Genomic DNA, 11,884 nt, shown 5'->3' with positions numbered 1-11,884 from the left:
CAAAACTAGTAACTAGCAGATCTTAGCAACACATTATGTATACAATAAGATACAGATATTGGGAGCTCCTATTAGCTGATAATGGGAAATTATATTAACTTTATTTAGAAAACTATTCACATTTATTACCTTAAGTTTATCACTTGAATGTTTTTTGGTCTATTTTTGCCCCATTGAAGACTGCAGCAAACATATTCCAGTTGTAGGCTAAAACACTGCTTAGAAGTCCACCTGCTGAAGGTCACCTCTATCATTGCTTCAATGACACTTTTTTCTGAATTGAATGCTTTTCATTTTCCAGCTATCCCATAGGGACTGCTTTACTGATTTTCCTAATTAAAATGCTATTGTACTTGGGATGTTATTTTTGTTTTGTAAAGAATTAGAAAGCAGAGCCACTGTAAGTTATCACATGGATGCTCAAGGTACAGCTTCTAATGTTGAAAAATAGGAAAAGAAATTGACCTTGATGAAGTGTGTCTTCTTTTGTCTGTTCCTAGGAAAGTTGATTTCAGGCCTCCCTGCTGCTGAAATGATGGGCGTTAACAGCTCTCCCCCTCCGTTTTCTTCCGCAGGGTCTCTCCATCTCCCTGATATATGGGGTGTACAACACGCAGGTAAGTTGGCTGACAGAGTGAATGAGAGAAATGACAGGTTTCTTATCTTGATAACTGAGGAACAAAGTTGGCCTTCCATCCGAGTGTCCCACTGCCCTTCATGCTTGGACTGGCTTATACGCATCCCAGCTTCCCAAGAACCGCGGACGCTCTCAATCCAGGGACAGCATCATTTCTCACGGGCAATGACTAATATTTTACAACTGCCTTAAGTTGTTCCGGATTCTCCGTCTTTAACATGCCGCCATGCTCGACAGTTTTCCGAGTTTAAGTGGCTGCAGGCTTCTCTCCGGCAGCATGGGCTTAGAAAGGTGCAACTAGCTCTGACCTCAACATGCTCATTCCATACACACGTAAGGTTTTTTTTTTTTTTTTCAGGCAGGCTCAGAGAGGTCCACAGTGTTGGTAAAAAATATATATGGTTCCTCTGAGAAGGAGTCATCGTTTAAACATGAGAGTTAGAAGCCCAGAATATGTACACGGTACCTTCTGAAGCAAACACTGCTATTAAACTACTGTCCACTCTTGCAGCAATTTTGGTTAAAACTTTGTGGGGTGTGTAAGTACGCCTGGTTAGACAAGCCAGGATCACTCACACGTTGGCAGGCACAGAACAAATCCTGTTGGATGCTGTGGACGTTTTGAGTTCAAGATTTCACTTTCTCATTTTCCTCTAATGGCAAAAACTGTCGGGAGTGGCGGGGCTCTAGTGGAGTTTCTGGAGATTCTGCACTTGGGAAGAGCGGGTCCCGGCAGCGATGGGGCAGGGCCCGGGTGCACAGGTGCCAGGGCAGCCATGCCACGTGGCAAACAGGCGTGTGGGGACTGAAGTGGCACCCGGCGACGCCGAGGCGTGTGCGGGGGCGTGTTTTACGGGCCTGCCGCGCCTGGATGACACACGCTGGCTTTTTCCAGGTAGCCTTCAGGTAAGTTGGCAGACACTCAACTTTTTTTTTTTCTTTTGCAACGGTACCTCTATTGCGGTTTCCAAGTGGGTTCCCCCTATAAAGCCGAGGCAAGGTTAGTGTTTCTAATCTACCCTCCACGGGGAGAAAAGGAAAGGCTTTGCAAGCCAGGACGGTCCTAAGCGACCAGGTGCTGGGGTCTGGAATTTGGACCAAGTCAAGGAAACCCCGAGCAGCAGGCCCTCCGTCAGGACGTCATCCCGTCCTCAAGCCCCGGTTCGCAGACACTGCCACGCCGCGCCGCAGAACGGGGTCTCCCGCCCCGCTCCCCAACTTCCCGCCCCGCCGCGCGCCTCGCCAATCAGGCCGGCGCGCTCGGGAGCCCCGCCGACGGCCGCCCCCCAACAACAGGCCCCCGCACCGCACGCCCCATCTCCGCCCAACCGCCCCGGTGATTGACGGGCCGGCCGGGCGGAAGCTGCGGCGCAGGCGCCCTGACTCGGCAGCGCTCCCCTCTTGGCCGGGTCGAGGCGTTCCCAGCAGACACCGCGCCGCGGCTGCGCAGTCCCGGGGAGGCTTTTAATTCCATTGTGGAGAGGACGGCGTTATTTTTATTAACTGGAGGCGACGGCGGCTGCGGCGGCGGCAGGACCCGTAAGTGTGGCGGGTGGGTCCGGGGGCGAGTGGCCGGGCCGCGGCGCGCCGGCGCCCGAGGCGGCCGGGCCGGGAGAGCGGGGTGCTGGGCGCGCTGCGGTCGGGGCGGCGGCGCGGCGGGGTCCTGGGCGCTGCGGTGGTCCCGGCCCGGGGCCCGGTCCCACCCCGCGTCCTCCCTCTGCCCTCTCCTCAGCCAGGCCTCCTCCGGGGCATGAAAATCGGCAGTGGGCTCCTGAGTGGCGGCGGTGGGACCGGCAGTAGCGGTGGTAGCGGCTCCGGCGGCGGCAGCGGCGGCGGCGGCGGCGGCGGCGGCGGCCGGCGAGCGGACATGGAGCCCACCTTTCCCCAGGGTATGGTTATGTTCAACCACCGGCTGCCCCCGGTCACCAGCTTCACCCGGCCGGCCGGCTCGGCCGCCCCTCCCCCGCCGTGCGTGTTGTCCTCCTCTACCTCCGCAGCCCCGGCCGCCGAGCCCCCCCCTCCGCCAGCCCCGGACATGACTTTCAAGAAGGAGCCGGCGGCGTCCGCCGCGGCCTTCCCCCCGCAGAGGACCTCCTGGGGCTTCTTGCAGTCTCTGGTTAGCATCAAGCAGGAGAAGCCCGCGGACCCCGACGAGCCGCAGCCGCAGTCCCACCACCACCATCACCACCACCACTACGGGGGGCTGTTCGCTGGGGCCGAAGAGCGCTCGCCGGGCCTCGGAGGCGGGGAAGGGGGGAGCCACGGCGTGATCCAGGACCTCAGCATTCTCCACCAGCACGTCCAGCAGCAGCAGCAGCAGCAGCAGCAGCCAGGCCAGCACCACCGCGACGTGTTACTCAGCAGCAGCAGTGGCGGCGGCGGCGGCAGCAGCAGGACCGAAGACCACCATGGCAGCCAGGAGCCAAAGCAGGACGCGAACGTCAAAAAGGCGAAGAGGCCAAAGCCAGAATCTCAGGGAATTAAAGCCAAGAGGAAGCCAAGCGCATCTTCCAAACCTTCTTTGGTCGGAGATGGAGAAAGTGCTGTCCTCTGCCCCAGTCAGAAACCTCATATCTGTGACCACTGCAGCGCTGCTTTCCGGAGCTCCTATCACCTGCGAAGACACGTTCTCATTCACACGGGAGAGAGGCCGTTCCAGTGCAGCCAGTGCAGCATGGGCTTCATTCAGAAATACCTCCTGCAGAGGCACGAGAAAATCCACAGTCGGGAGAAGCCCTTTGGGTGCGACCAGTGCAGCATGAAGTTCATCCAGAAGTACCACATGGAGAGACACAAGAGGACGCATAGCGGAGAAAAGCCATATAAATGTGACACCTGCCAACAGTATTTTTCAAGGACTGATAGGTTGTTGAAGCACAGGCGCACCTGTGGGGAAGCCATGGCTAAAGGAGCCGCTGGTGCAGAACCTGGGGCATCCAACCACAGCGGCGGCGTGGGCAGCCTGGCTGTGTTGTCTCAGGGAAACTCCAGTTCTTCGAGGAGGAAAGCGAAGTCGAAAAGCATAGCGATCGAAAACAAGGAACACAAGACCGGGAAAGCCAACGAGTCGCAAGTTTCAAACAGTATACACATGCCGAGTTACACGGTCGAGATGCCCAGCGTGTCTTCCAGCGGTGGTCTCATGGGCACTGGCATAGACGAGCTGCAGAAAAGGGTGCCAAAGCTGATCTTCAAGAAGGGCAGCAGGAAGAGTACGGACAAAAACTACCTGAACTTCGTGTCCCCGCTGCCAGACCTGGTGGGTCAGAAGGCCCTGTCGGGGAAGCCCGGTGGCTCGCTCGGCGTCGTGTCCAATAGCAGCGTGGAGAGCATCGGTCTCCTCCAGAGTGCAGGTGGCAAGCAAGGGCAGATCAGTAGTAATTATGATGATGCCATGCAGTTTTCCAAGAAAAGAAGATACTTGCCAACTGCCAGCAGCAACAGTGCCTTCTCTATCAACGTGGGCCACATGGTCTCCCAGCAGTCGGTCATTCAGGCCGCGGGGGTCAGCGTCTTGGACAATGAGGCGCCATTGTCACTCATTGACTCCTCAGCACTCAACGCTGAAATCAAGTCTTGTCACGACAAGTCCGGCATTCCCGATGAGGTCCTCCAGAGTATTTTGGATCAGTATTCCAACAAATCCGAAAGCCAGAAGGAGGATCCTTTCGACATGGCAGAGCCGCGAGTGGGCTTGCACACCTCGGGAGAACATTCGGAACTGGTTCAAGAAGAGAATTTGAGCCCAAGCACCCAAACTTCTTCAAATGACAAAGCAAGCATGTTGCAAGAATACTCCAAATACCTCCAGCAGGCTTTTGAGAAATCCACGAATGCAGGTTTTACCCTCGGGCACGGTTTCCAGTTTGTCAGTTTGTCCTCACCTCTCCACAACCACACTTTATTTCCAGAGAAACAGATATACACTACGTCTCCGTTGGAGTGTGGTTTCGGCCAGTCTGTTACCTCAGTGTTGCCATCCTCATTGCCAAAGCCTCCTTTTGGGATGTTGTTTGGATCCCAGCCAGGTCTTTACCTGTCTGCTCTGGACGCTGCCCATCAGCAGCTGACCCCTTCCCAGGAGCTGGACGACCTGATAGATTCTCAGAAGAATTTAGAGACTTCATCAGCCTTCCAGTCCTCATCTCAGAAACTGACCAGCCAGAAGGAACAACAGAAAAACTTGGAGTCCTCCACGAGCTTTCCGATCCCATCTCAGGAGTTAGCTAGCCAGATCGATCCTCAGAAAGACGTAGAGCCTAGAACAACGTACCAGATCGAGAACTTTGCACAAGCGTTCGGTTCTCAGTTTAAGTCGGGCAGCAGGGTGCCAATGACCTTTGTCACTAACTCTAATGGAGAAGTGGACCATAGGGGCAGGACCTCGGTGTCAGATTTCTCAGGGTATACAAATATGATGTCTGATGTGAGTGAGCCATGTAGTACACGAGTAAAGACGCCCACCAGCCAGAGTTACAGGTAAGGTCCAGCAGGCGGCCAGGCCGGGGGGCCTTGAATGGAATTTTGTTTTATTTTGAGAACACTGCCATTGGAATGTTTCTACACGATCCTATTAAGAATAATGTAATGCCCTTTCAATGCAACTTTTCATATTTAGTTTATTTTGTTAGTGTGATTTTAGCTCTGTTTGTATTATGATTTTTAATCAAAATCAATAGATTAAAAATAGTTTGACATTCAAAGTGACAATGTTTAGCAATCAAATTTACATGTATAGGTTGTCAGGGAATAGCCCAAAAGTTTTAAACGCAAAAACAAAAAACTACAAAAAGCTTAAAAGGAAAAACAAACAAAAAAATCTTTGTTGCTAGGATTAAGGTTATTCTAATTGCTTTACTCTCAGGAAAGTAATAACGCATGGGAACTCTGTACGTTATCGCTGTAATGGAATATCCACCTTACAGATAGTGTGATATACATTTCATCTTTTAAGTAAGGGATCGAAAACATTTCAGATTGCTCTGTCTGGGCCGAAATGTTAGACATTTCATCATTTAAGTAAGGGATTTATAAAAAAAAACATTTCAAATCGCTGTCTCCATCTGGGCTGATCCAAAGTTCTGAGATTGTTGGCTACCTATATTTTGTTGCAGCTTTGAAATGTACTCTGAACTTCCAAACCACATTCATTCCAGCCTGGTAGAACAAATATTCTTGGATCTTTGATCAAAGCCTGGAATGATAGCTTTAATAAGAGAAGAGAAAAAAAAAAAGCACCCTGTGTTGACGCTAACTGTAACAAGGCTGTAATTCCATGAAGTGATTCTACTGCTCCGAGGCTGGGGCGGTTGGTTCCAGTGGCAGCTCCAGAGTTGGAATTGCATGGTATGCTGAGATGTGGGGTCTGCATTATTTATTACACGTGGCCTGAGACGTTCTCTGTGCTGTTACCTGTCCACCCTCACGTCCGCTGGTGTTCTCGTTCCTCAACTCTGTTCCTAAGAGTTCTGGACCTTCCTTCTCCCCGCTTCTCCCTGTCTGGACAGTTTCAGTTTTAAAATGACTTACATTCCAATAGATAATCGATTATGCCTTTTACATATGCCTCATGGCATCCAAATACTAAACAAATAGAATAAGCATCCCTAACACCCACCTTTTTTGTGTGTGTCTTCAAAAAGCCACATGCTGATTTCCATGTGTAGTAGAGCCCTATGTACCTGGAGCTACAGGTACTAAGGAGATTGCAAGCCCAGCTGGTAATGTAGCTCATGTGAGGGATGAACGTAGTAGTGACATCAGAACGACATCTTTGTATGTAGTGATGACATCAGAACCTCTTTGTGAAATTGCAGCCTTGAACGTCCATGGGGAAAGGGTGCGTCCGTCAGTATTGTACAGGGATCTTGTCATCAGAACTCACTGCAAACGCTTATTGCCATTGGAAGCTACTGATATTGGCAGTGGCTCTGCTCTAAACCACTTTTTAGCAATTGTATTTTTCTTGATTATATATTTTTAATGTACTTTGATGTTTATGCTGATGAGTTTTTTATGTACTTTTGGTGATGTTTCAGTCTTATGTACTCTTCTGACGTCAGAAAAGTGCCACTGGTTGTTTGCAGTCTTATTGTGTAATCAGCCTACCACAGGCTTCCATGTATAATAAAGTAATTAATATTGTGCAAGTGTAAAACACTTCTGTTATAAAAGCAGTGTTTGGAAAATAAGAAATTATTAAAAAAAATGGTTACAAAATACTAGTTAATTTCCTTTCCCCACTTTCTTCCCTTTAGCTTTAACAGCTGAAGGATCTTTGCAAGATTCTTAGAAAATGTGTTTAATCCTCTTAAATACCACTCAGTACTAAAAAGTCTGTATTATTTTGGTAAGTGTGGTAAGTTCTGTTGGGTACAGAGTACAAAGGATGACGAGGACCTTTTCCACTGTATCTCTAAGCTGTATGATTTTTCTCCAGTTTTTTGTTTCATAAAGGTTTTGAATTTCTTTAACTTTTATTGTGTGTACTGAATACTGCATATGTATTATTCTGATTGTTTGCTCTAGTTTACTACCAATAAAAGTCCTGTTAATCACAAAATTGAAGAAAGGATATATCACTTAATGTCATCCAGTCACGGGTTTTTGGAGTTTTCTGTGGCCTACGTAAAACACTGGCATTACTGAAAAAACCAGTGGTTCAGGAGCTTGTGCTTTTATTGTGTATTTTACATTTAAGTATTTTATGTTTCTAGGCTTGCTTCATTTGAAAGTAGGTTGAATGCTTTGTGTTTTGCAGCACACAATGGTACGGGAGAATTAAATTTAATATATAAATCCGAAACATGTTTTACTGAAATGGGTGAGTCTTCCTGTTATTCCAGAGAGATGATGTATTGAAGTTTTGGGTTCTAGGTGCAATCTTTTTTTTTGCATCGAAAGATAGAAGTGAAATGACAGTATGATATAGGTAAAAATGGCCTTGAGCCCTTTTGTAGTATGAAAAAAAAGTATTGTGAAGTCATAGTAAACATTGCTTTTAAGAAATTGAAAGTGTGGTTGTTGAAGAGCTAAAAGGATGTTAATATTAGCGATGCAGAACATGTGTTTAAAAGCTGGTGGGTGTTGTTAACTTTTGCAGATGTCCAAGATCTTGGGGGAAAATGTGCTTTAGAATTTAGTGGCTGCAAGTATTGAGGGATGAGGAATAAAAATATGGAAGGATGGAGAATGTCTTAGAGGCTTTGCACTCAGTTGTGGATGATGGTATTCTAAGATGAGCGATTTGCATGGAGTGTAAGCACACATTCTGTGTAGAAACATCTACTGAAGGTCCATCTGATGACGAAACTGCGTTCTCTTCACTAAGGTTATTCCTGAGATTTTTGTCATTTTCTCACACTGATTCTGAGTCTGCCATGATTGCCCCACGTGGGTGATTTGTTTCTTCTGGATTATTCCTAACATTAATTTCCTAACCCATCTACATACCTTTCTTTTGTGTACTATAGGTATCCAAATAGGACATTTTTAAGTGAAAAGTTTTTACTTTTAAGTTGTTAGGTTATGGAGTAGAAAGCAAATATTAGGATTTTTGTTGTGTTACTGTTACTGTAGGTTCAAGTGATTATTGGTCACTGGTTTGTGAGGTAACTGACCTGAGCTCAGTTCTCATCACTCTTGCCTGCCTGATTAAGTGGATGTCCTAACAGTGATGAGAGGAACAAGAAAAATCTGTGTAAAAATTGTTTACATTGTCTTTAAAATTGTGAAGAGTGATACAAATATATACCTCAGATTCAGGTTTCCGTGTTACACTGATGAGGCGAGAGACAGAGGTTTTTGTTCATTCCCGGTATTTGGTTTGATGATAGCTGTTTGTCGTCATCGTGCTTAGGTGTGAACCAGGGGATAGCTTGAGCATCTTGGCCTGTGGTGCATTGGACATGGTTAGCCTGCAGCTTGATCGAGTCTCATTCAGTAGAACATCCTTCAAGAAGTTCCGTTTTCAGAACAGGACTGTCGTTTGCTGAGGTTCATGTTCTTCATGTTTTCTTTGATACTTCAGTGTTGTGTTTTTTGAGTGTGATACACATTAGTGTTGTGATATGATCTATCATACTGTGTTGAGGTTATGTCAGTAATGGCCCATGAGTATTTTTGTTGCGAAATCTCTCCTGGTATTTAAGGCAAGTCTGGTGGGTCACCAGTCGGCCTGTATCCTTTGTGAAATGATAAGAGTTCTTGATAGACTTTGAGAGAAATTGTTATGTTCTGCTTGTTAATATTTTTTATCCCTAATAACTTATTTAAAATGAAGATTAGCATAAACATAGCATCTTGGATTTCTGTTATCTTGAAAAGAATCATAAAGAAGTCCTGAGGCTGCTGATAGCTGGTAGAGATTATTGCCGTAAAGAGGATGTATACATTAAGATTATTTCCACTGTCTTTGTATTTGTTTTGCTTTTTTTAAAAAGTACTGACTCCAATGATTTGAATGTGATCAGTTTGATTTTGTGTAGGTTTTTGATGACTCCCGCGCTCACTGCCTGCCAGATAAGGTGGATGCCCTTATGCCTCTAGTTGTGCTAGGGAAAGTCGACAGGCCAGCCTGTGTGCTCACAACACCTCCCCCACCCCAATTCTGAAACAGAGTTGTGCCTGTTGACGTTAAGAATCCCCACCTCAGAAGACTAGCTGAATACTGTGATTTTCAGTTAATGCCTAAACTAAAAGTCACCGCATGTTAGGATTACTTTTAAGTTTTATCTGCAATTTGATTACTTAGCATTTATGGAATATGTTTAGGTTATATGAAGCCAGAAAGCTTCATGGTGAGCTGGGCCAGTCAGTTGAAAAGAATTTTTATTCCTTCACCTGTCTGATGCCATACAAATAGATGCCAGGTGGGACAGCTGCTGGTATTTTCTGTCAACACCAATACAAAAAAAAATAACATGCTAATGATGTTCAATAATTACAATCAAGTACTTTGCAATCAAATCTTTTTGGTTGCATAGAAGTAGCTTCCCAAGTAAGTATTGGCAAAAGTGGAAAGAAACCCACAGGCACGCACGTGTTTTTCCCTTCGAGGAGTGAGTACCATGGAGTTCTTAGTAACGTTTACACTGTACTTACTGCCGGAGTGTGACTAACTAGGTTGAAATGTCCTGGGTGAGATAAGCCTTACAAAGCATGGTATGTGTTGAAATAGGTATCGCTGGAGAAGTTGTAAACAGCTGGAGAAAAATATAATGGCTCGGGCCATAAAATCCGAAGGGGAAAATGTGTTCCCTGTGTTTTTAAGAGAACAAAAGAATAATGGGCAGTGGTTGAACGTTAGGGGAGGTAAGGGAGGTGTAACAGTAGAATGAGGAATAGGCTCTACTGGAAAATAAGGAATGTAGAATTTATCCCAATGTTTATAGTGACCCTGGAGAATTTAAATAACTAAAGGGTAAAGGAGGTCTTTGGTCGGAAAATACTGTTCTTATTTTGTCGTTCTTCCAGTTCAGACTTATTTTGGTACTTTTGGTTTGTTATGAACTTTAGTACTATTGTGGAGCAATTAATAAATAACTCTTAACAGACAAGTGTGGTGAACTTGTGTTTACATTCCCAATCTAGGGAGAAGATGGCTAATCTTTGTGTTTATATATTGGAATTTTTCTTCAGAAATTCCTAAAGTCACAAAATTTCTGTTGGTTAATAAGAGTTTTAATTTTGTTCCTACCAAAACAAAGTTATTGTTACATATAATCAAATAAATAGGCCTGGCGTTTAGGGCTGAAGAACTCTGAATCCACGTCCTCTACCCACTGACAGAGGAATGAGTACCATGCAAAACAGAATGTTGTGATGTAACTTGGAAAAAATGTGATTGTAAAATGTTGGGAATCCTTCATTTTAGCTCTGTCTTGAAAAATGATTGCTCATTTATTTATTTTGCATCAGATAAGAATCTTGGGTTTATACATATCTATTGGGAGAACTAAAGCTTCATTATTGAATTTGAGAATTTTTTTTTTAAATGTGGAGATTATCAGATTAACTTTTTACAATGTGAATTGCAAAATTGAATGACAACATCAGCCATGTAATTTGTGTTTGGTTGTACATAAACTAAGCTCTTCCTACAAGGAAGCCAAGTGCAAACATTTGAAAGACAGTTCCTTCTTTTCTGGAGGATAATGAGCACTGTAAATGCAGACCATTGTGGGTCGGCTTGAATAGACAGCCCAGGCCCTGGTGAGGTGAGTGGTTGGAACTGCAGAGTTTCTGATGCCTGCAGTGTCTTCATGGGCCAGGGCAGCACGCTCAGGGTGGAGTGGAGGCGGGCTGCAGTGAGACCTGAAGTTTTTGCTTTGCAAGTGGGTTATACACATTTTCACGATACACATTATGAAATGAAGTGTATAGATGCAAGGTGTACATTTTACATTTTACTCACATATACACTGGATAACAAGGTTCATTAGCACTGTAATGCATTTAATGTAAATGCATTAAAACCTTTTTACAATTAGGATACTTACTGCTTTCTACTTTTAAGTAGATTTTTAGTGAACATCGTGAAAGTGTTAATATGTTAAGGATTATGTTTGTAGGCTAAATTATCAGATAATTTTACTCTTAGACTTGGAAAACAGCAGCTGAAGTCGTAAATGTTTAATTTTTTTTTTATAAGGTCCACTAAGATGCCTTACATATTTGTATGCTCACTCAACTTTTGAGTGTATGGGTTGGTTGCTTTTTTTTTTTTTTTTTTTTTGCTTTGTTGGAGTTCTTACAATGGAAATTTGATCTCTTCAAGACTTGATTTAGAAAATTTGCAAGGGTAATCTGAAACTATTATACTCTTGACTTTGTAAGTAGCCTCTTAGTGGGAAGTTGTTTGCTGTTGCTTTAATTTTTATTTATTTGAGAAGCAGAAAGAGAGGGCTCCCCCCCTGCAGGATCACTTCCTAAACGCTCGCTCACGATGGCCAGGACCGAGCTGGGCTCGGTCAGGAACTAATCCAGGTTGAGAGTCAGTCTGAAATGAAACCGAGGAACTCAGAGATAGGACTTGGTTAAACACCTACCTGTTCCTGCCTCTAAGTTTTTGTAAGTTAAAAAAAAAAAAAAGACTAATAGATTGTTAGAGGTTTTCTGAAGTCATAGTAAAACCTTTGGATGTTTAAAGCTGTTGTGACAGATTTGTCTCTGAAAGGGAAGGAAGGACACTTGTGTAAGAAGGGAGAGACTGAAAGAGCAAAGAAATGGATGGTCATGACTGCCGTG

The 11,884-nt window shown here is 45.2% G+C and overlaps 1 protein-coding gene across 2 annotated transcripts; it reads left to right on the top strand.

Moving 5' to 3' along the window:
- Positions 1–2,098: 2,098 nt before the first annotated feature.
- Positions 2,099–9,858, top strand: ZNF281 (zinc finger protein 281). Of its 2 annotated transcripts, XM_040985414.1 has the most exons (3): positions 2,099–2,176; positions 2,370–2,526; positions 2,635–9,858. In XM_040985414.1, the coding sequence occupies exons 2-3, from the start codon at positions 2,388–2,390 to the stop codon at positions 5,118–5,120; spliced, it is 2,625 nt and encodes an 874-aa protein (XP_040841348.1). In that variant the 5' UTR covers positions 2,099–2,176; positions 2,370–2,387; the 3' UTR covers positions 5,121–9,858. The 2 variants fall into 2 exon arrangements, with proteins under 2 accessions (XP_040841348.1, XP_040841347.1); XM_040985413.1 differs by having other exon boundaries at positions 2,370–9,858.
- Positions 9,859–11,884: the final 2,026 nt, after the last annotated feature.

The sequence above is a fragment of the Ochotona curzoniae genome, unplaced genomic scaffold (genome assembly GCF_017591425.1).
Source record: "Ochotona curzoniae isolate NIBS_2020 unplaced genomic scaffold, NIBS_Ocur_1.0 contig_430, whole genome shotgun sequence".
In the NCBI taxonomy this organism is placed as follows: domain Eukaryota; kingdom Metazoa; phylum Chordata; class Mammalia; order Lagomorpha; family Ochotonidae; genus Ochotona; species Ochotona curzoniae.
Note: the sequence above shows the minus strand (reverse complement) of the source record. Positions and strands in the feature narration are given on the sequence as shown.